At 40.4% G+C, this 25,848-nt stretch overlaps 1 gene segment (V, D, J or C); it reads left to right on the plus strand.

Moving 5' to 3' along the window:
- The first annotated feature begins 24,803 nt into the window (after positions 1–24,803).
- LOC109200100 (Ig kappa chain V region 2717-like) lies at positions 24,804–25,302 on the plus strand. The segment is given in 2 exon segments: positions 24,804–24,858; positions 24,966–25,302. Coding segments are annotated over 2 exon segments (375 nt in total).
- Positions 25,303–25,848: the final 546 nt, after the last annotated feature.

Here is a 25,848-nt window from a genome sequence, read left to right on the forward strand (position 1 = left end):
ATACGCAATGAAGATCGGCTTGCTACTTGTATGAGTGATAGAATGGTGTGAATGTTGAATAAACTGATTAAACTAGTTTAAAAGGGTGACTTAGGAGTGCTTTGCACTGATTGATGAAAACAAGGGATTAGTATAGAAAGAAATTGACAATAATTAAATAATGTGATGAAGTGTAATAATGTATCTCGTTCGCCAAGTTAAATTGTTGGGATATGGCTGAGTATGCAAAAAGTTTGAGAGCTCGTGTGAATGTGGACAGAGGAGCTTGCTGTGTGTGTGTGATTGAGGCCTTAAAGGAGGGGTAGATTGTTCAGAGGTGCAAATTTGATTAAGAGGTTTTTAAATTAGTGTTGACACATTGTTATAACGTGTTTATATCTTAGGCTGAATGTGAGTATGGTAAAATGCTTAAAGGGGGATATTGTGGACAAAATGGGGTGGCTTTTTACGAGGTTTCAGTGTGTTGAATGGGTGAAATTTAAGATTGTTGAAGATTTTTGAGGTTGTTGTTTTATTTTTAAAGAGGGAATTTTAATAAAGATGGACATGTTTAAGGTGGCCGATTGGTTTTGTAACAGTGCACTTAGAAAGAAAAAACCTGTCAGGTGATTTTGTTTGGTACTTTGATGAGCTAATACTCAGCTCTCTTTTTTCTCATTTTTGTTGTAAGCAGGCCTGCAAAAGAAAACAACGAATAACGGCGCTGACAATAGTCTCAGGAGAACAAAAAGTAAGGTGACCTTTTCCAAATTACAATGGGTCAGATTGTGGGTCCCTGTCTAAAAGGATTGCCGCGAGCCAATCCAGTCTAAAAGCAGAAAGAACTATTTTCCTAAAAACAAAGTAAAACAAATAAATGAGTTGATGTTGCTGAGAGTGAAGACTGAATATTTGCGAGATAGTCTCCACTGTCAGCAAGACCTGATGTTAATGCGTGTGAGTGAATGTGTGTAAATGGATGGTGACTGGACGGACGAGGCAGACCATAGGTTGGACCGACTGGACACTGAGATAAAGACTGGACTAAGGTTGGACACATGACTGATAACTTTTCTGTTTTAAGTTTTCTTTTTTATAACACAGGTTGGATCATAAGTGAGGAAAAACTGAGTATGAAATGTGAAGTTCTGGTTAACACACAGGTTTTGTTTCTAGGAAGTTCCAAGGATGCAGGCTGTGGATGGAGCCGAGAAAAGATTTGACATGATGATTAATTTGATTTCATTCCTTAAACACAGGTTTGAAGGGCCGGAGCATGTATGCCTAATATGATATGACTAACCTTTTTCTTTTAATTTCCTAAGCTCAAGTGAAGGATTTTGAGTTTGTAACACATAGGATGTGTCACAAAAAGGGGGTGTTAATATATGCGATTAGCTACATGAAAGGTGCTCTTTTAGGGTTACTAAGCAAATGTCTACGTGACCTTTACCTAACAACCTTTGTGATGATAAACTTGTTTACCGACTTGCTCTCTTGTAGAACATACAGACTTAGGAAAGGGGAACTTCAGCTCTGAGTTTTGAGAATAAATAACTCTGTTAAGTTGACAGGAAACACGTCGGAACAGCCATATAGGGCAAATGTGTTAGAGCTTGTAATTAAATGTGGGACTTGAAAAGAGGAAGCAAATTTGGTACAGGACGTACTTGAGATGATCAGACGAGAGAAGGAGAAGGTCAGGAATAGTTTAAACTCAGATTGAGAAATTAAATGGGGTAAAAGGGGGTGTAGCTTCAGGGCAGTTCACAGCCTGGCGTAAACGCAAGGTGCTGTCACACAGCTTAAGTTATTTGGTTGATTTATCTTATGACAAAATAATAAGGAAATATTAAAAATATACAACACGTTGAGAAGATCTCTTTTGTTATATTTTAGTGTTTAACATGGAAGATGCCTCTCCGGAGCTTCTCTCCTGATGCTGCTCCACCAAAAGAAGCTTATTTATAGAGACTATGTCAGCTCCCAAACAGACAACAACAAACCAAGACTAGCAAAAACAATCTGAATATAAATAATAACAAATAAAGAACAATACAGAATCCAAATCTGAACCAAAGAACAAAATAGTGAAATGTGGATTATTGGGTTTTTCTCTGTATATATGAAGCATTTGTAATGTGTATCTGCTCATTATCTTGTTTTATGTACTTTAATTGTGAAGGCTTGTAGAGGCCAGTTTTTACTCACAAACAAGTGCTCAGCCAGACTGAAAAACAGGAAGTTTTAGTGCACAAGGCATATTAATAAATATAGACACAAAAAGAGGAACTCCCCATATAAACAACGTTGAAAATGTGTGAAGTATAAAGTACCGAAATAACACTATATAAGTCACAGTGGATGATTCTAATGTTAGAGAGCTCTTGCAACTGGCGTCTGAGCTGTGCAGAGGTCTCTCTTAAGACAGGTACTTATGTAGGTTAGCATGAGGTTGAGTCCAACAGAAGCAAGGCACCCTAAATGCGCACAGCATGCAGCAGGGGCTGCCAAAATAATATAGGAAACAGCACATGTAGGGAGAGGACACTCACTAAAAGTTCTAACTAACATAGTGTGGTGGCTTATGTGAACTTGCAGGCGTTCACTATGACCTCATTAGCACAACAGAGACTGAGTAAAGTTTTAGATGCTCGAAACCTGACATTTACACATGAAGGAATCAATATGGCAGATTTAATGGGATTAGGAGGACCTAATTATTGTACTAAGACAGCAGAACTTGAAGGGAAAGTCAGGGAAGATTTAAAAGCAGGACCTGTTGGGATTGGGGATTTAGAGATTTTTTATTGCTATCATATAATCTGCCTTAGGATGACTGTATTAATAACGTGTTGTACAGTATTATTTTATGTTTGTCATAACAGTGATGTCTCTATTTACAATTTGAGTTAATTTTATACACAATGCATAACTGTGCTTGTTTAGAGTTGATGTTCCGTCCAAAAGGGTTTTAAGCTTCACTGGTGAGAGTGTCCAGGTGATACATGTTGAGGGAAGATGAGAACATAGCAGGTTAATTGCATGCACGCTTACAAACACACATGATATATATATAGGCCAGGCCAGAGGCCTGGACTTGATGCAGCTTTCAACTTTACAGCTCCTAACTTGCAGGAATGGCGTGGAGTGTAATGAATGAATGCAAAACATGCTTACAGACACAATCATGACAGGGATTTATTTTACAGGGTAAAGGTGGACCACAGGTTGCTTTGTTTCTGCTTAGCAACTACTGAGGTAAATGGTGTTAAAGATAAATATGCAATAAGTGAACAGGAAATGTGTGAGGGTGAGCCGGGTGAAACAAAATGTTGTAGATAATGGAAACTTGTCTAACGGGCATTAACAGTAACCTTTGCATGTTATGTATATGCTTGAGGCCAAAAGAGGCGTAAATCCAGATAGAAAACTTTGAAGTGTGCTTTTTAGCGGAGATTTAGGCTGACAGGGGGATGGTGTGCATTTTACTCGGGTTGTGTTTAATAAAGCTAAAAGCGTTGCTCACACACATAAAGAGTATTGAGATTAAATAAAGTTAATATAACGGATAGAGCCCAGAACATGATAATACATAAGTGAAATCAAATGCAATGTTTGATTTCACTTTTATTGGGAAACAATCAGGCTAGAAATGTGAGTAACCTATGTTTAAACTGTGAAAACACTCTCCACATACTTTGAAACTGCGCAACTCTGAGTGGGCAATGCAATGAAGCAACTGTTACATATCTGCATTAAACTAGCCAACATAGACTCACCACAAAATGATGCAGGATGTGGCCCTGCAGCGGGGGCAGAAAATCATTTGCAAACCAGGGATCTTATGTTGATTATCATATCCTTACTTATGTACACACACACACACACAGAAGGGAAAATTTCAAAACAAAACAAAAAAACAACTTCGCTTAACCTGTCAAGCACAGGAGCAAAATAAAAATCTCTTTGGGCTCTGTTAAAATTTCTTTAGTAAAAGTGTAAAAGGCCAAACCTAAGAGGTTGGGCAACCCGGAAAGTCCCTCCAGTATCAGGAGTTAATAGTCAGGAAACATTTCTCACATTAACGCCTTATATCTGAAAAATGATTGACTCATAGATGCAGATAGACATACAAGTGCACATACATCCAGATGTGCATTTAGACATTAAAAGTGTAGAGGTATGTACACACAGATTGGCAAACCGGTACAGAGTCTAACTGAAGAGCTTAACAAAGCAGACGTGGCAGTAGGGTTTATTATTTTGCCTGATATGATATTGTGAACCAACTTTGAATAATGACAGGAACCTTAGATGAACACAGTAGGTTGGTAAGGTGTAGCAGAGAGAGGGTCAGAGCGAAGGTAGTGGACATGGGAATGGTGTAGTGACGTCTTTGGAAGACGTCAAAAGAGGGAATTGTGGAATTACAGGGATTATTTTACATAACCATCATCTTATCATTGCATTAATTATCATTTCATCAAAGTGTTTATTGAAGCTGCTGGCATTATGTTATAATTTATATTATAGGGGTTATCATAATCAAATATTAACATGTTTATTACAGGTGCAGTTATAACTACTTTAAAATGATTGAGTTAAATATATATGTATCATAACTCATATGCTGAGTATATTGTTACAGTAAACTAGTAGCTGAGCAAAGGCCTGAATGTATTCAGCTTCTTGTGGTATTTGAGTTTGCCTAGTTACAGGTGACGGAAGGATGTCCAGTCCAGGGTGACCTCAAAGGCCTTAGGTCATCACCATATTCGGAAGAGTATGCCACAAGGAGGAACCTCTATGTTGCATTTAATTCTTAAAATACATGAATGTTCTGTACATGCAAATTATGTGCTTGTAAACGCAAGAAGGGGCGTTACAATACCCTGATGTTATAAAAGCAATCTAGAGTGTATTTTGGGTAGAGATGTACAACTGTTTGGCAGTTTACACCTCTCCACGCTGCGTGCATTAAAATCAATTGTTTGAACGACCTCCTCTGGACTATCATTGTTTTACTCTCATCCTCAATTTCGAACCCGTAACAACCCCTAATTAAAGATGGTGAAAATATTATGTAGTTTTAGTTTGCATTATTCTCCTGAATTAGAAGAAGGTGATAACTATTACATTTGTTAAACTGATTTGCATTACATTAGATTGCTGATTTATTGTGAATGAATGACATTGTTTATGATGCATTATACTGCTGAGTTATAAGAAATACTGTTTTCAGAGAGTCATGATCTTATTTGTCTGATTAGAAGAGAACAGAGCATACCAGAGAGGTTTTCTGCCCCATCTCAGCAGGAGCAGATAAATAGGGAGCCAAGGTCATGGCTTAGGTGCCGTGTGAGAGAAAGAATGTCAATGTTTAGGCTTTTATGACTAGGTGGGGGCCACTAGAGGCTATAAGAGTTTGAGCAATGCTCCACCATTTTGAGATCTTATGCTGTCTGCGTACAGTGTTTCATCTCCCACACATGTGTGCATTAAAATCATCGTTTGACTTGACCCGGCCGGACCAGTGTTGTTATTGTGGTTTTCCTCTTGTATCCATCTCCAATACTTTGAACTCGTAACAGTTTGGGGGCTCGTCCGGTGGTATTGGGGTGGAAGTTGGAGGCTTGGACGGTCCAAGGTGGTCAGACGGGCAGACATTATACGGCAATCGAACTGAATGGACAGGCGCCTTTATAAAAGAGGTAGGCACAGGCCTGTTGATTTTATCTGAAGTGTGCTGAATTGGACGATAAAATTAAATGTCTCTTCAGTAAAAGTTGCCGGTGAGTGTCTGTTTTGATTTTGTGAAAGTTTCATGAGATTTGCAAGTTGAAATAATGATAATGGGATTTTATAAGTAACTGGGTTGGAGTGCCAAGGAAAAGGAAACAGTGAAATTGGGTTAAAGTCCCAAGTAGAAAAGATAGGGAATTGGTCATTTTGTGGGTTGAAGTCCCGATTGGTCATCAGGTCAGACCTGTGTTGGTCATTTTGTGGGTTAGAGTCCCCAGTCCTTATCAGGTTAGACCTGCGTCAGTCATACACTTGTTTTGGGTGTTGATTGTTGTTTTAAAGTATTATAAATTTTTCAAGAACAGCAGTGCGGCTGCTAGGAAGCGCATAGTTCAGAGGTGACACTTGTCAAGGCCACGGACGCGTAGGCTTTGTCCTCTTTAAAAGAGGGATAGTCCAGCTGGCTACTGTGGAGAATTGGGACACTCCTAAAAAACCTAAGAGTTTGAGTCTCTTTACCGTTTGGAACGGTATTTGCGCTTTTTTGGGTAGCAGAGGTGCATCCTCGGGTCTTGAAGACTTTTAAATTGATTTAGGGTTTTTAGAAATTAGACCAGAAACAGTTCGAGGCTGATACTGGTGAATTGATCGCAAAAAACCTGGGGTTTGTCCATTGAAACGGTTATAGTAAATTTGTCGAAATTGCGTAGGCGCTAAGTTGTCAGGCCTGAGAGTGATTGTAAATATAAGACGTCTTTGTAATATAAAATAAGAGAGTTGGGTGTGAGAGGAGGCGGTGAAACGATTAGAACATTAGCGGCTTTATAAACACTGATGCAAACAATGATACATGCCTGTAATTAAGACGCTGATTTTGCTGATTATAATATTACAAATAAAGTTTTAATTGATTATGTGAATGTTTGATGTTTGGCTGGGTTTTGATATAGAAGAGACAAATCGCGCATGATTTAGACCGGCATTTCAGTTGGCAGGGTAAGATTGAGTGGAGGAGTTTGAGTGATAAATGCGGGGGTGATCTGTTTCATTTTTGTGGTGTGAAGCAGGATTTATAAGATTTTTAAGTGGTTCTTCTTTCAGTTCAATAATATAAGCATTTACATTTAACATTTAACAATCGTGTGTTATGAACACAAAATGCACAGGTTTACTGAATATGGAAAAGTTGTGTTGATTTAACTCAATTGTTTAAGTTTCTGACAAAGCGAAACATTTGTGTGCCACCAGTGTCCACTATTGAATCAAATAAATCCAACATGTTTTTTTTCAGTGCAAAAAGGAGTTACGGTACCTACACAATATTGTCGCGGGAGGGAAAAACTTTCTGGTGAAGTTTTGGTTGACTTTTGGGTTTTGCTTAGCGCTAGGTTGATTTTATTAGTAAGGTTTGGGTTGTTTTCTTTCTGTAAGAGAGAGAGAGATGGTTTTATGCTTGGACATGTCTGCAACAGGCCCTAGTATTTGGTATTTTATTAGTACTTTGTTGGTTACGTTTGTTTTTGCTTTTGTTACAGTGCACTGAAATAAGAACATCTGAGAGGTGTGATCCACCGGTGGTGATATTTTGGTATTTGGTGAGTTTCTGATTTAACAAATCAGCTCTTTAATCCAGGCCTGAGAGTTTGAACTTTAAAGCGCTATAAAATATTCTTACTGAAAACAGTCGCAAAGTGTGTTTCTCCATGATTGTAATGGGCTCTGGAGAAATTCACTTATATGCGACACTGATCACATGAGAAGTCCTGAGTCTAAAAGGATTGCAGCGAGTCAATCCAGTCCAAAAAATACGGAAGTGTTTCCTTTAAAATGATGACGTCATCTTGCTGGTGATGGATACTCAAATAGGTTGCGCGTGAGACTCCATTATCAGCAATATCTGGTATGAATGTGTGTGAATGTATGCATGTGAATGGACTGACGACTAAAAGTTTAACTGACTTGATACTGAGGAAAACTGCACCGACGTGAGGATTAGTAAATGTCCACAAACAATTCACCCAGCCTGTGAGAGAAGGATGGATGTTTTGTCTTGCTTTGTTTTTGTAGGAAGATAACAGAGACTGGAGGGGGAGAATGTAGCTTCACATGAGAGTGTGGAGCTGCAGACTTAACCCTTTGGTTGCTAATTTTGAGTTACTGATGTTTGCAATAAGAAAATTGTGTTTTATTAGCTGTGTTTCCATTAATGTATCACATTATATTGTTGGGGAATATCAAAGGCTACAGTGGTGAAAACGTTTGATATGTTACTATTAACCATAGCAGGCCACTGTAAAAAGTCAATTAACTTTTATAGAGGAAAAGAAGCCAAAAACTCTAATAATATCTATGAACAACAGGGAAATGGTAGACTTGTCACATTCAAAATGGAGATATGTAATAACAAACCCGGGTCCACGTGATTTAGGTTCTTTCTCGAAATGGTCAGTAATTTAAAAAGTAGAGATATAGCCAACAGGGGCATATGATAGGATGTGGTACTGCACAAGAACAAGAGCAAGCTAAAGAAAAAGAAAACTATTGTGTTTAGTTTTGATAAATTCGAATTAAAATGTACCATTACACTCAGAGGATCAATATGAAATCAAATGTATGCAAATTTTGTATGAAGTACATGACTGATGGCTGTTCTGTCCTGAGCTTTTGTTTCCTATAGCACCCACTTGACCACACCAACAGTTTTTTGCCACCAAAGGAGGGTAATAGCGAATATTTGAGGGAAGAATATCACAGAAAGTGGTGATATTCACCACTTTCTGTGATATTCACTTCCGGCGCCCCCCGTGTGCGGCAGCCTGTTACAGCAGCTCTGCTCATTCTGAGTTTCTTTCTTTCTTATCTTTTTCTTCTCGTTATTTTTTACGACTAACGTATTAGTAATTAGTCTCTGCAACCATGTTCTACCGTTTTGTGCTAGTTCTGGTCGTTTTTCTTAGTTTTTTTCTACTTTTTTCACCCGTGTCTGGGGACCCAGAGCAGGGATCTTTTGTTTACAGTAAGGATCAGCTGTTAGCGCTGCGTCCCGCAGCGGTACTGCCGGTGGACAGACCCGACATTCCCAGCGAGCTGAGGAGGAAAAGGCGGGGGTGTCGTGCTGGGAAGGAGCGCCGTCGCCCGAGAAGGAGACGTTATCGACCATCTCTTCCTTCTGTAATTATTGGAAATGTACGATCTTTGCCCAATAAGATGGATGAGCTCACGTCGCTAACCTGGTCACAGAGGGAGTACCGGCAATGTAGCATCATGATGCTAACGGAGTCGTGGCTAACACCGCTAACTCCGGACACAAGCGTGACACTACCGGGATTCCAGCTGCTGCGAGCCGACAGGACGAGAGAGAGCGGTAAGAGGAAAGGAGGGGGACTGGCAGTGTTTGTGAATGACAGATGGTGTAACCCTGGGCACATCACTGTAAAGGAACAACTCTGCAGCAGAGACATTGAGCTGTTAGCCGTTAGCATGCGTCCGTACTATCTGCCCCGGGAATTCTCGCATGTTATCGCGATAACAGCGTATGTCCCCCCCTCGGCCAACGCGGATGCAGCCTGTGACTCTCTCCACTCAGTGGTCAGCAGACTGCAAACACAATCTCCGAGAGCCCTTCTCATAATATCAGGGGACTTCAATCATGCCTCACTGGACTCCACACTGCCCACCTTCACCCAGTATGTGACCTGCCCCACCAGAGACAATAAAACACTGGACTTACTGTATGCCAATGCAGAAGAGGCATACAGTTCATCACCTCTCCCTCCCCTGGGCAGATCTGATCATAACCTGGTGCACCTTGTCCCTGTGTATGAGCCCTTAGTGCGCAGGGAGCCACCAGCCACCCGCACAGTGCAGAGATGGTCGGAGGAGAGCGAGGAGGCTCTTAAGGATTGTTTTGAGTCGACTGTGTGGGAGGTGATCTGTGACGACCACGGAGAGGACATCGACAGCCTTACTACATGCATTACTGACTATATTAATTTCTGTGTGGATAACACCGTACCTACCAGGACTGTACGGTGTTTCTCCAACAACAAACCTTGGATTACCCCAGAAATTAAAGCCGTCCTCAAGCAGAAGAGGAGGGCCTTCAAATCCAAAGACAAAGAGGAGTTGAAAAGGGTGCAGAGAGAGCTGAGGGGACTGATAAGGAATGGGAAGGACAGCTACAGGCAGAAGATGGAGAACCAGCTTCAGCAAAATAACGTTGGTGAAGTCTGGAGAGGCCTCAGAACCATCTCAGGCCACAAACATCAGAACTCTCTGCCTGGGAGGGATGTGAGGTGGGCAAATGAACTGAATCATTTCTTCAACAGATTTGATTCAGCCATGAGGCAGTCTCCAACATCGGCTGCAGACTCACCCACCCCCACTGCTGCTGTTCCACCTCTGACACCTCAGACACTTCACACCTCCTCTATTCACCCTGCTCACCCCTCCCCACCCCCAACAACAGCATCCAATACACACTCAACACAAGGCTCCAGCCTGTCTCTCTCAACCACCCAGGTTAGGAGGGAACTGAGGAGGATTAAAGCCAAGAAGGCAGCGGGTCCAGATGGCATCAGCTCGAGGGTCGTCAGGTCCTGCGCGGACCAACTGTGTGGGGTGATGGAGCACCTCTTCAACCTGAGCCTGAGGCTGGGACGAGTCCCACAGCTCTGGAAAACCTCCTGTGTTGTACCAGTGCCAAAGACTTCACGCCCCAAGGACCTCAACAGCTACAGGCCGGTGGCTCTGACATCCCACCTGATGAAGACCCTGGAGCGCTTGGTCCTGGCTCAGCTTCGGCGCCTTGTGAGCTCATCACTGGACCCACTTCAGTTTGCCTACCAGCCTGGCATTGGAGCGGATGATGCCGTCATTCACCTCCTACATCGTTCCCTCGCTCACCTGGAAACCGCTGGGAGCACTGTGAGAATCATGTTCTTTGATTTCTCCAGTGCCTTTAACACTATTCTTCCCTCGGTTCTGAAGGACAAGCTGGAGAACTCTGGAGTGGACCATCACCTCACTACCTGGATTTTGGACTACCTCACCGACCGACCACAGTATGTGAGGACTCAGGGCTGTGTGTCGGACAGGGTCGTCTGCAGTACGGGGGCCCCACAGGGAACGGTTCTGGCTCCGTTCCTCTTCACCATCTACACTGCAGACTTCTCCCACAACTCCACCCAGTGCTTCCTGCAGAAGTTCTCTGATGACTCTGCAATAGTCGGCCTCATCACTGATGGGGACGACATGGAGTACAGAGGACTGACTCAAGACTTTGTGGACTGGTGCCAGCTGAACTACCTCCAGATCAATGCCAGTAAAACCAAGGAGCTGGTGGTAGACTTCCGCAGGCACAAACATCCTCCACTGCAACCACTGAACATCCAAGGTATGGACATTGAGGCTGTGGACAGCTACAGGTACCTTGGTGTTCATCTGAACAGCAAACTGGACTGGACTCATAATTCAGACGCCCTCTACAGGAAAGGGCAGAGCAGGCTGTACCTGCTGCGGAGACTCAGGTCGTTTGGAGTGGAGGGCCCACTCCTGAAGACCTTCTATGACTCTGTGGTGGCCTCAGCCATCTTTTATGGTGTGGTCTGCTGGGGCGGCAACATCTCTGCTGGGGACAGGAAGAGACTGAACAGACTGATCCGAAGGGCCAGCTCTGTTCTAGGATGCCCTCTGGACCCAGTGGAGGTGGTGAGTGACAGGAGAATGGTGGCTAAGCTGTCATCCCTGTTGGACAACATCTCCCACCCCATGCATGAGACTGTGACAGCACTGAGCAGCTCCTTCAGTGGGAGACTGCGGCACCCACGGTGTGGGACGGAGAGATTTCGCAAGTCTTTCCTCCCCACTGCTGTCAGACTTCACAACAAAGACTTTAACTGATCAAACACACACATCCACACATGTGCAATAACACTAATGTGCAATAATCTTTTCTGGCATCGTTGTATTTTTACTCAGTTGTATAAAGCATTTGTATTTTATTTTTATCTTATTGTATATTTTATTCTATTTTATTCTACTGTATATAGTATTTTATTTTATTCTATTCTGTACAGTTGTGTACTGTATTTATTCTTATTTTATTTTATTCTAATTTTTGCTTCATAACTTTTGCACTGTCCACTTCCTGCTGTGACAAAACAAATTTCCCACGTGTGGGACTAATAAAGGTTATCTTATCTTATCTTATCTTAATGGTAAGCCCCGATGGGGGTGATAACACCATAAATTTCACTTATGGTCAAATTCTTAAAATTTGACCCTAAACATGAAAAATTCTTGAAACATTTAGAGACTGAGTGGAGTTCTAGATAAACATAATGTAGCAAACCACATAAGGATGGAGCGTTGGAATCGATAAGATGGTAAAATATCACGCAGTAAAAATGTTGACCATGTTGATTATGTTTATTCCAGTGTGCAGAGATTGGCTATTCTGATCAGGAAATGTTATAAAATGGATTGTCGGAACAGTCAGCGTTAAAGTCACTTTTGACAGTCCAGACTAAGATGGCGTTGGAAATCTTCAGGGTGTAGAGAGGGTTGGTGTGACCAAGGTGTGGCTTGGCTTGTTGTATATATATTTCAAGATGATATGGCTCTGGATGGACCAGTTACCAGGGCATGGAGGGAGGACAGACTTATTAAATGAGGAGTAGGAATTTTCGGGGATTGAAGATACTGTGGGTGAGTGGTTGTCTAAAAGCATGCATAAAATAAAAGCTATCATTTTGTTATTGATTGGTAATAGATTGATAATTGGCCACATTTACAGCTGTATTGCCTTGTTATAGACTCAGTCACCTTGATGTTAAAGGAATGTAATTAACAGATTGAAAACAGTGATATTAAGGGAAAATATGCAGTGCACACTATCAGATGCCAGTGGCGGTGGTTTGCGGTCATCAAGCACAACCATAATTCATACAAAAGGCGCTCTGTCAACTTTTGAGAAAATGAAAGGATTTCAGGCCGTACATGGCGTTAGCGTGGCTAGCTCGTTAGCGTGGTTAGCTCTTTAACACGTTGACGCCGTCCAGCCCCACGCATGGGGCGATGCACAGTAACTTGTTAACGGAGATTTGCCGTGTCCATCTTGTCGCTGCCTGCAGGTGAAGCGATGGGGGAGGAGGGGGAGTTGTGTTCAGCGAAGGAGAGGCGAGGCCGAGTAACGTTGCGTAAAGACAAAAGTGGATGAAAGAGAGGCAAACTTGCGGCTCCGCAACTATAATTATAACGTAACATAGACTATATCAATATAAAGGATATTGTCACATCTTATATCTCGTATAAAAATATATTGATATTTTTAAAAAAACTCGATATATTGCCCAGCTCTACTCGTTGCTGGTTCGTCTGTGTTATTCCCCTCCATTTTCCTGTGTATTCTGGCCGCATCACTCTCCCTGCATCTCCGTTTGATGTCTCAAGGTTTCAAGGTTTCAGGTTTGGTTTTGCTTAGCTTTTCCCAGTTTAGTTTACTCTTAGGTTTTGGTTTTTGTCCACCTCATCTCCGTTTGTGTCACCCTTTGGTTAATATAGCTCGCTCACTACTAAAGTAGTCTGCATCTTGGGTCCTTATCTACACTCCACACGTCTGCCACACCGGACGTGACAGCTAATCTGTGCAGGTGAATGAATTTACTAAAGAAATCAAGAGAAACTCCCCGGGCTGCTCAGTCACTAATTACTGTTACTGCACTTTTATTACAAGTATTATACTGTAAAAGCAACAGGCTGCACCCTGCTTCAGCTCCTGTGCAGAGCTGAATATTAAATATATGCAAACAACAGCATGTTTTCAGGCTCATGCCACATCTGTAAAGACAGTAACATCTTTTTAAAAGCTTGTACTTCAGTAACTCCTCATTAATCAGGAACTATGGATTAAAGTACTGTAGTGTACTGTAAAAAAATGTAAGAGAAGAACTTCAGATCCTGAGTGTGTGAGGACAGAAGAATCAGCTTTATTTCAATATTGAGGGATAAAATTTATATCTGAGTTTGATGGTTCTGTTGTCTTTGTGATTACAGGAGCTGCCCTCAGATTCAGACCTCAGCACCACCCAGTGACAGCAGACAGATCATCCAACATGTTCACATGTTAACTGCAAAATGAACTGTTGAAAACAGTACAAAGGTTAAAGTAAGATAAGATAAGATAAGATTAGATGAAACTTTATTAATCCCTCGGGTGGGTACCTCCGGGAAATTCAGTTTCCAGTAGCACAGCACCGAAAGAAGTTGCATGTTACAGATACATTAAGGGGAATGAGAGTAAGGATATAAGGCAAGGCAAGGCAAGGCAAGGCAAATTTATTTATATAGCACAATTCAACAACAAGGTGATTCAAAGTGCTTTACAGAGACATTAAAAACAAAATAGATAAAAAGCATGATTTAAAATTGATTAAGACAAGCAAACAAACAAACAAACAAACAAACAAACAAACAAACAAAACAGTAGATAAAATCAGTAGTTAAAATGTAAGTTTTGGAATTTAAGCTTAAAAGTGTGGATTTGGTGATTTATTCAAAAGCAGCAGAGAACAGGTGAGTCTTCAACCTGGATTTAAATAAACTAAGTGTTTCAGCTGATCTGAGGCTTTCTGGGAGTTTGTTCCAGATATATGGAGCATAAAAGCTGAATGCAGCTTCTCCGTGTCTGGTTCTGACTCTGGGAACTGATAAAAGACCGGATCCAGATGACCTGAGAGATCTGGAAGGTTCATACTGGGTCAGGAGGTCACTGATGTATTTTGGTCCTAAACCATTCAGAGCTTTATAGACTAGCATCAGAACTTTAAAGTCTATCCTCTGACAGACAGGCAGCCAGTGTAAAGACCTCAGAGCTGGACTGATGTGGTCCACTTTTTTGGTCTTAGTGAGAACTCGAGCAGCAGAGTTCTGAATGAGCTGTAGTTGTCTGACTGATTTTTTAGGTAGACCTGTAAAGATGCTGTTACAGTAATCAAGCCTACTGAAGATGAATGCATGGACTAGTTTTTCCAGGTCCTGTTGAGACATCAGATCTTTTATCCTTGAAATATTCTTGAGGTGATAGTAAGCTGATTTTGTTATTGTCTTAATGTGTTTTTCTAAGTTTAGGTCTGCATCCATCACTACACCCAAATTTCTCGCCTGGTTTGTGGTTTTTAGGTGTATAGATTGAAGTTCTCTGGTGACCTGTAATCGTTTTTCTTTGGCACCAAAGACTATTACTTCAGTTTTGTTTTTGTTTAGCTGGAGATAATTGTGGCACAGCCAGTCATTAATTTCCTCAATGCATTTACCAAGAGCCTGTACAGGGCCTCGGTCTCCTGGTGACATTGTGATATATATCTGTGTGTCATCTGCATAGCTGTGATAGTTTATTTTGTTGTTCTTTATAATCTGTGCCAGTGGGAGCATGTAAATGTTAAACAGAAGGGGTCCCAGGATGGAACCTTGGGGAACTCCGCATGTGATACTTGTCTGCTCAGATGTGAAGTTACCTATTGATACAAAGTATTTCCTGTTTTCTAAGTATGTTTTGAACCAGTTTAGTACAGTTCCTGAAAGACCTGCCCAGTTCTCCAGTCGTTTGAGTAATATGTTGTGGTCAACTGTGTCAAATGCTGCACTGAGATCCAGTAAAACTAAGACTGACATTTTTCCACTGTCTGTATTCAGACATATGTCATTAAACACTTTGGTCAGAGCTGTTTCAGTGCTGTGGTTCTGTCTAAAACCTGACTGGAAGGCATCATAGCAGTTATTCTGTTTTAAGAAGTAATTGAGCTGTTGAGAAACTGCTTTTTCAATAATCTTACTTAAAAATGGGAGATTTGAGATCGGCCTGTAGTTATTCATTTGTGTCTTGTCAAGATTGTCCTTTTTCAGTATAGGTTTAATTACAGCAGTTTTTAGTGGTTCTGGAAACACACCTGATATTAAAGAAAAGTTTACGATCTGTAACAGGTCTGACTCCAAAGTCTTTGAGACCTTTTTGAAAAAACTTGTTGGCAGGACATCTAAACAGCAAGAGGAGGAGTTCAGTTGACCTAAGATGTCCTCCAGGTCTTTGCTGTTAATAGGGTGAAACTGGTTCATGGTATTTAAACAGTTTTTTGGTGGACACAGTACATATCCTGGATCTGCTGTTGATGTACTAATTGCTTGTCTAATCTTTTGGATTTTTTCTGTGAAGAATCTGGCAAAGTCATTGCAGGCCATGGTCGAATGAAGTTCAGCTGCCACTGACACAGGAGGGTTTGTTAGCCTGTCAACTGTAGAAAATAAGACCCGAGCATTATGACTGCTATAAGCATATAAGCATAAATACACCATATATACACATATACACATATATAGATACAGAATATACAATATGGATAAATAGGATTGCTCATTTGAGTGAGTATATTGCACAGTCGAATATAAGAAAAAAAGACAAACAAAAACAAATATTACAAATATTGCACAGTGTAAAAAAGCACCTACAGCTCAGTTGTTCCCGCCCTCCCTTGTCCCCCTGTTTCTCCTCCCTCTCCCCTCCAGTGAGGAGTTAAACAGTCTGATGGCGTGTGGGACAAAGGAGTTTTTAAGTTTGTTGGTTTTTGACTTCGGGAGAAGCAACCTGTCGCTGAACAGGCTCCTCTGGTTGTTTACGACCGTGTGCAGAGGATGCCTGGCATTGTTCATAATGTCCATCGGTTTCTTTAAGGTCCTCTTCTCTGCCACTGTCACCAGAGTGTCCAGCTTCATGCCGACCACAGAGTCAGCCTTCCTGATTAGTTTCTCCAGCCTGGATGAGTCCTTCTTTGCTGTGCTGCTCCCCCAGCACACCACGCCATAGAAAAGTACTCCTGCAACCACCGACTGGTAAAATATCCTCAGGAGCTTCCTGCAGATGTTGAAAGACCTCAGCCTCCTGAGGAAGTACAGTTGGCTTTGGGCTTTTTTATACAGGTGCTGCGTGCTGCACGTCCAGTCCAGTACCACATGTGCTGTCAGTGAAAGCTGCAGCTTTATTGATAAAGTTAAAGACAAAAAAACAAAAGGATTAATCACTCATGTAACTGTGTCACTATATATCAGCATTAACAGGACCTCAGTTTGGTGTTTCACAAAGCTGCTGATCTCAGACCTGCACAGCTTCCGTTTTAAACACTTGATGTACTCAGCTGCATGAAGAGCAGATGAGATTTTCTCTGACACAATTAAATAAAACCTGATGAAGGTCAAAGGTCGTCACTTGTATGTTGAACTACAAACTTGTCATCTGGAATTCTTTCACAGTTTTTTGCAGATAATGTGTTATTTACCATAAAGTGATTCAGAGTTATTCATACCAGAGTAACCAGAGAGGATCATATATTTTTAAATATATAACTTTCTACAGGACTGAATATAATATCTTTATGTAAAAGTCCGGAGCTTCTGGGGAGTATCCGAGTATTTATAACATTACACAAACCAAAGGTCTCCATCACAGTGTTCATGAAATGCTGGGTTTATCCATCTCCTGGAACGGGCCTACGGAGGAGTGCTGAAGATTTCCCTGTGAGGGAGCTGCTGGTGAAGATCATGAGTCCTGCTTGATCAATGCGATGAGCTTCAGTCTTCCTGGTGTTTCTTACATGATGCCTCTTTCTGTGGGTCAACAGAACTTCTGGCACAGGACAGCTGTGATGAAAGAAAAGGAAGAAGTTTCTCCAAACCTCTGGACCCAGGAAACCCAGCTTGGTCCTGGTGGTCTCCCTCACTAGTTTCTCTCCAGGGTGAATGTAGCTGTTGATATAATATGGACTCTATTATTAAATGAAAAGGACAAATTAGACTACACTACTGAAACCTCATGCTGCTGTTTTTAAAGTCTCCATGTTACCAGGCTGTAGAGGGCTCTGAAGATTTAAACAGTTTTAGATCCATTACACTCACAGTCTTATGTTAAAATCTCAAAGGACAGCATTATATTTTTGATATTAACAGTAACTCTGGGCTTCTGTGGAGTGTGCAGATGATCTCATCGCTGTCTAAAAATGGATAACAAACATAAGAAGTGCTGAATCCTTCAATAACACAGACTATTAGAGTAGCAGGTGTGTAGCATCGCTAACTAGCTAACAACAAGCCTCCAACACAGTGCGTATGCTAGCGGCTAATCTAACTAACAAATTAACAACAGAGTGATTTTAGAACTATAAGATGATAAGCTGTGTGTCTTTTTTATAACAGTGACATAGCGTGTTTGCGGTCATGTCCAGCGGGTGTGTGGGCCGAGCGTTACACAGTCGCTCCACCTCAAGTCACTACTGCGCAGACTCTGGCTCCAAATTTGCAAGATAGCAGCCTCCACAAGCGGGATATTTTGTCTTCATTTTTGAACAATGGGAGGAGGCGCTGTCGCGTCGTCCATCTTTTCTACTGTCAATGGGTGGAACTGCTTTCCAGTTGTTTCACTTCCCTCTCTGAGCTTGGTGACCATGGTAATAGACAGGCTTTACTGCTGTAAAATGGCAACAGGTGAGTTTCAGTACCAAAGATAAAAATAAATTTAAAAAAGGGTTTCTTTGACTTCTGATGTTCTCGTGTGTAATCTGTGAACAATTTCTTAGTTTTATAATTAGAATTAAAATAATAAGAAAAATAAATTTTCAGAATTTTATCAAAACTCAAAAATTAAACAATTTAGTTTATAAAAACAAACAAACTTATTTTTGCTGTATTTGGGAACAATAAAAATAAATTTGGACTCTTTTAACTCTTTTTTTAATACTTTTTATTTATTTAGGAACATATATATGCAAAAAACCCCACAAAACACAAAATATTATGAGGTCATGAGAAGACAATATGCCCGTGTATACAGCTGCACATCCACACATACATATATCAATACTTTTGTATTGCAAGTTCTATATTAAAGAGTGCTGCCACAATTTGTAAAGCCCAGCCATTTTCTCCAAAGTCTCCTTCCCAAGTCTCGCTGAAGTCGCAGGGTGAAAGTCATACTTTCCATCAGTTTGATGTCTTCCACTATAGAGGTAAAAAGTATTATAGTGGGAGGGTCTTTACAAAGCCAGCGTTTTGTTATAGCCTTTTTTGCAGATGCCAAAAGAATTCTCAGGAGATAAACATCATCTGTAACTAAATCTTATGCAAAATATCCCAGATACAATGATGTGAATGTACTAGTCACATTGAATCCCAGTACCTTTGTGATTATTTTTACAACTTCCATCCAGAAGGGCCGTATGGATGGGCAGGACCAGAATAAGTGTCCGTAGTCTGCCATGACAACACAGGACTGAGGGAGACGCTGACCTAAATACACAGAGGGATAACAAGGAAGCGAGAACACACGGGGAACCCAGCTAACACGAATAACCATAACGAGACAGAACGAACATGGAAACACAAGACCTTCACAATAAAACAGGAAACATGGTGCGGGAGTGGAGAAGAGGCAGATGAAAGGGAGTGAGGGAACACGAGGGAGAGAGCAGACACGACAGGCTGGGAAACATAGATAAACATGATGGAATGAAACACAAGGAGGAGAAACAAGGCACAAGAAATACACACACACACACACACACACACACACACACACACAAGGTTTAAATTAAACCACTAACATCTGTTCATTAGTAAGTTTGACTTCATTAATATAATTTCTTAGAATCAGTCATATTTCTCCTTTAATAAAATATAAAGACAAATAAATACAGACAAAGGATCTTTTAAGTTGTTCACACTCTTCACTCTCTCTGGAAACGTCTACACCAGGGTTCTCACAACGAGAGGCTGCCTGTTAGTCACACTTTGGATCCATGAGGAAGAAACTGTAACCTTGTGTGGTCTAAGTCATCACTGGAGTAAAGCTAACCCTAACTCTTCATCTTAACTTGAACACTTTATCAGAATCTGTTATTTTTAGCAGTCAGTGAACAAAAAGAATGAACAGAAATGACAAACATTAAAATATAATCCTGAGACCACCAAACATCAACTCACATCTATAAATCATTTATATAAAGGTTATGAACAGAATTGGTGAAAAGGTTCAGCCTATCAGGAATCAGTCTGCAGTAATGTGAGGAAAACTCTGAACAGCCCATCAACAGGCCTGATAGCTCATACTTCCAGCTTCTTCCCCACAGGACACTCCAGGGGACACAGTCAAATATCTGCAAGTCCACTGAACTGAACTGCTGGGCAAACTCTCCATTTACCCTTGAGTGTCTTCAAAAGTGTAAAGAGCTGATCCTGTGATCCACAAACAGGACAAAGCACCTATATTAATCTCTTCATGTATCAAACCAACAGTCTGGAGTTTCTGATCATTTCAGTGGGAATCAGTGTGAGACTGACTTCACTCTGACCAACAGCTGCACTCAAACAGAAACACTTTAGAAGTTAGCATTGATGCTACGATGATCTTCCAGGACAGACTCCAGTCTGAGGAGAAGACCTTGTTGGTCAGACACCAGCATGACCTTCACCTGCTGCAGCTCGAACCACTGCTCAGAGAAGGACTGCCAGCTGTGGATTTCAGTAGAAGAAGTTTCAACTCTGGATCTTTCATTTCCACTCTGAGCTCAGTAACTATGGCAACAGACAGGCATCACTGCTGAACCATGGCAACAGAAGGTTTCAGTACTAAAGATGAAAACACAAACACTGACATCAGGTTTGACATTGTTTAAAATAAATGCACAGATTCAAAGGTCAAAGGTCAATCACATAAAAATACAATTAGATGAAATAGTCGACTTTATCTTTATCTCTCATCTCTTAAACTCTGGTTTAGTTTCATATTTTCCAAAGTCTTGATTTGACTGAAGAAAGCGAGGAAGTGTGTCATCATTAGTCAAATACAGGTTACAGAAACTCATTCTGATATTTTACTGTTTCTGTTAAACCCAACAGACGAAGCCGTCACAGTCATACATGATGGAAACTACAACAAAGAAACTACTCATACCTGGGTGAAGCTGGTGAATGCAATTCATTTTTCTGTTATTTGACAGTTTTTATAAATAACTGAATTAACAAGAATTTGTTGTGAAGTGATGCAGCACATGTGAGTGTCATAAATGTGTGTCAGAGACAGATGTGCTGATCTGTGGAAACATCCTTTCTGAAACGTCAGGATGGTTATCAGACAGAACAACAGTTAAATTTAAACGCATGAAAATCACCATTTGAAGATTTTTTTTATTGTTATTTTTTTTAAATCATTAGAAATACTACAATCAGTAAAACATGACATTTGAAATCAGAGAGAAACAGAGACCGAGAGAGAACAGACTGAGGCAATATCAGAGTCTCAGTGAGTCAGGTCACAGATGTGAACACTGATCTCTGCTCAGTATCTCTGAGACCAGAGTCTGGGAGCCCTGGGTGGCCTCACAGGTCACAGAGCCCATCTTCATCCACTGGTATGTAGAGAGCTTCAGGGTGCTGCTCCAACTATACAGGCCGTCACTCTGCAGCACACCAGGGCTCCTGCTCTCCTCCCCGTCACTGCTGCTTCTTCCATCCACCTTCCAGGACAGAGTCCAGTCTGAGGGGAAGCCCTTGTTGGCCAGACATGTTACTGTGGCCTTCCCATTCTCCAGCTCCTTAACGGAGGAGGGCAGCACTGTCAGGGTGGGACGGGTGTCATCTAGGAAACACCAATCAGATTAGAGGACAGGAACCACAATTTGAATTTCTCCTTTAAGAAGTTTCTGTCAGGTGTTTTTTCTGCTCCACCAGTCATTCACTCACACATTGTTTCACTTCCCTTTAAGAAACCTCTCATGCATATCAGCACAGAGAGAATCATCACACAGTTTGACCTGAAATATGTTCAACATAATCAACAACATAATCTAACAAGGAGCAGACCACTCAGAAATGTTCTGAAAGAAAGTTCAGACTGTGCAATTGTCACGGTCTGAAGTTTTTCTGAATTGTTTGTTGTGGTTTCTCGTGCCATCCATCATCATTGACTGCTCCCACACTACTTACGGTCTCAGTGGCCTATGGTTCCTCGCTGGATCATTGTGCTTCTTCCATCAGTGTAATCCAGCTTGCTTAGTGATTTCTTTGTGTTCCCATTGTGCTCCTCACTAACATCAATCTCTATTTGTGTATAGATTCCCTGGACTTTGGCCTGTTTTCCTTCCCTGTGTACCCTGAGTGGATAAGCGTGAGTTTGGACTGGATTATTGTGTGGATTGTCGTGAGTCACTGACTGTGTGAAGAGGAGTTTCGATCTTCCCTCCCTCGGACCTTCCCCTGGATGCCCTTGACCCCAGCACTGTATATAACTATATATCCGACCTGGTGACACCTGTGTAAATAAACCGCCTTTTGCCTTTGACACTGTGACAGGAAGCCCGAAACTCCAGGATAGAAGAAAAAAAATCAAATATCAATATATATTTTGATGTGGAAAAGATCTAATATACATGAGTTTTCCAGTGTTCACCAGTGCAAACATCACTCCAAAATCCTGCACCTGCTAGGAACAGGTGTGAATGCAGGAAGTTTCACATGCTAATAGTCACATTTTGTTCTTCATGCTTGTTTTATATCCTGCAAAACAAACTGAGGTAGACCAACAGTTATTTAAAAGTTGCATGAAAATCCTCTGCAGGTTAGTGAAGGATAAACAGGTTAGTTAGAGGTACTGTGATGCATTTAAAGTAGTTCTGTCAGTGTTAATCACGTTAACGATTAACGCCATTAAAATATTTAACACACTCACCCCATCTGGAGCACAGAATGGACAAACTGCCTGAAATGCGTTGGCAGAAACATTTCAGGGATTTTCAGTCAGTCTCCGCTCCAAATGGGTTAATTGTTAATTGCGTTAGCCGTGATGACACTGTTAACGCATTTAAGCTGCATTAATGCATTAACGCCAAGTAACCCCTACACAGGGCAATCTGTGTTAACGTGTTTTAACACTTTAATGCTGACAGCACTAATTTAAAGTAAGGAACAGTGTGTGACTGGTTCACAGTGGCTGTGGTTTTTATGGTCACAGTTAGGTTACATCAAGTGTAGCAGAGATTTACATGAATTTTAGGTGATGATGCTGAGATCTATTCACTGAATTCTACATTCACATAATCTACAAAAAGACAGCATAAACAGTGTCCTGTCATTGTAGAGGATGGAAATCAGCCCGGACAACTCCTGAAACCTCTGTTGCTATCTGTTTGTGGATGTACACAGCTGAATTCAAAGAGCAGCAGGTCAGCTGATCACAGCCTGCACACTAAGAAAATCTACTGGAGCTGTCAGTAAAAATTATTGCACCTTGTGATTTTTTTTCCCGTGATTTTTTTTTCACACTGAGCCATTAGAACCAATTTTAGTGTTCCCGCGCCCGCTGAATCCACTTTAACCCCTGATTGTACACATTTTCCTGGTTAGAGACAAAGCACCCTCCACAATGTATGGAACAGAAAATAAAGATATTTTACTTCAACTTTTACTGAAGTATTTTTTAACAGTAGCACCTATACTTCTAGTTAAGTACAGAATATCTGTACTTTTGCCACCTCTGGTTACTCCTGAGCTTCAAACTCAGGGAGGCCTTGGATGTTGTTTCTGTTCTCCAGGGAGTGGTTTCTCCTTCCAGTGAAACAAATAAGAAATCAGAACTCAGTGGAATTTTCCAGCAGCTAACCCAGACTGTGACAGTACTCAATGTACACCATGAGCTGTTTAAATATTACAAAGACAGAAAGAAATAAAGATTGAGATACAATTTCCAGCAAAGCTGATCTCATCCTCTGTGATATAAAAGCAGAAAGACCAGCAGAGAACAAAAACGAATCTACGCACAAAAATCCGATCCTGTATCTGACAAACAATATATGAGTGAAAAATTGTGCATGTTTCCTGGAAACAAATGGCTGTAGGTAAGAATAAATAAATAACCAATTAAATAGATAAAATATAATGGAAAAAAATAGAAAAAACATACAAACAAGCCACAAATATAGAAATGAAATTAAACCACAAAGGAAAAAAAAAATAAACAACTCAACAACCCACTCACCTAGTCAACCACAATGCATCCTATATACTGTCTGTAGTGTAAAAAATATTAAAACGTAAATAGACAATGCACATTATCAAAAAATCTTTAATAGATCTTACACTACCATCAGGTATTTCAAGTGTAAAAAAAAATCCTTCTTAATCTTAATTTCAATATTACCCTCAACTGTAAACCCACAAATCTATAAGAAATATAAAGAAAAATTCAAACTTTAATTGCACTGAAATACATTCTAGAAAATGATGAAAGTCCATTTCAAGTTGGAAAGAGATAAAGATTTTAAAAAAAAATTCAAGCACAAACTGGTCTGATCCTTCCTGATATGAGGAGAGAGAGAGACCATAAATATTAAAGGTTTACACTAAAACAACATATTGCATTGTATTAAATTAGTTTTAAAAAATAACAATAGATTTTAAAATATTGTTGTTAGGATTTTCTGTAAGTACACAACATACATAAATCATTTCTGAACACCAGTTCAAAGCCTTCAACAACCACAGTGAAACTTATAAAAAAACAATTGAGATCAGAAGAATAATTCACTCTTCATATCAATTTTATCAGATTATAAAAAAACATGTTTGTTGAGGTAAGTGTTTTCTTATTCTAAATATTATTCCAGTGTTATTGGTTTAAGAAATTTGTCACTAGGAAAAAAATGTTGGAATCAAAAAAATTTCTAATAGATTATTAAATATAATTACTACATATGAATTCTATGTTATTTAGACAGAAAGATTATACAAATTTGCTATGAGAACATGACATAAACAGGAGCAGTCAAATATTGCACATAGTTCTCGTACACAGCATAAATTCCAATAATACCATTTGATCTATTGATCAACAGCGAAAGTCAGTTCATTTCCATAGACAGGCACTTTGCATCAGCAGCACCATGCTCCAGTGCTCTGGGGGAGTTTATAGTCCTGAGAGTTGAACACTGGATGACTGACAGCTGTCCTTCATCACAACAGAAGCCACAGAAATCCTCCTCATCAAAAACATGACTTTGATCTGCGTCCTCATCTGGACTCTCCTCTGCTGCTGCTTCACAGGTAAAGTCCAGAGAATCAAACTCCTCTCCTCTATCAACATCTGTCCCTCTGAAATGAAGCCCACAAAACCATGAAGCTGCTTTATGTTTTTGTCTCTGTATCCTCAGAGTCCAGAGGACAGATCACAGTGACTCAGCCTGGAGCAGTGAGCTCTGCTGTGGGAGGAGATGTGAGGATTGAATGTAAAGTCAGTGAGGATGTTTATGACTCTATCTTCTTAGCCTGGTACCAACAGAAAGATGGAGGATTTCCTAAACATCTCATTTATTCTGCTAGCACTCGAGAATCAGGGATTCCAGCTCGTTTTACAGGCAGTGGATCAAACTCTGACTTCACTCTGACCATCAGTGGAGTCCAGGCTGAAGATGCAGCAGTTTATTACTGTCAGAGTTATCATGTTATCAACAGTCAGCGTGTGTTCACACAGTGAAAAACAGTCGTACAAAAACCTCCCTCAGAACAGAAACTGAAGTGACTGCAGCTGGAAGATACTGCAGAGACTGATACAGTTCACTGAGGACACACACACACACACACACACACACACACGTGCACACATTTGATTTCAATCTAAAGATAGTTTCTTTCTCTTTATCCTTTAAATTTATCTAAAAATAAGTCAGATGTTCCAAAGTCGAACAGTTATTGAGAAAACTCTTCATCATGACCTTTGACCTCAGTTTCATACTACAGCTGTCGTAATATCATCTATGATTTGTTAAATTTGAACAATTATCAGTAAAATAAGACCTTCCTTTCAACATATACAAAAAAACAATCATTAAATATCATACAGCTCAACATAAAAAATACATTTTATTTTAAAAAATCCTAAAATAAGTTTGAGGCTCAAAAACAGAATTCATGAGGTGCTTTGATGATTAAATCATGTGTCCATGACTACATATACATAACATCCAAATCATATGCATTGACATATTAGTCACATATATACATCATTTACTCTGAGATTCAAAGTTCATCCTGCAC

The sequence above is a fragment of the Oreochromis niloticus genome, unplaced genomic scaffold (genome assembly GCF_001858045.2).
Source record: "Oreochromis niloticus isolate F11D_XX unplaced genomic scaffold, O_niloticus_UMD_NMBU tig00001534_pilon, whole genome shotgun sequence".
Classification (NCBI taxonomy): Eukaryota; Metazoa; Chordata; class Actinopteri; order Cichliformes; family Cichlidae; genus Oreochromis; species Oreochromis niloticus.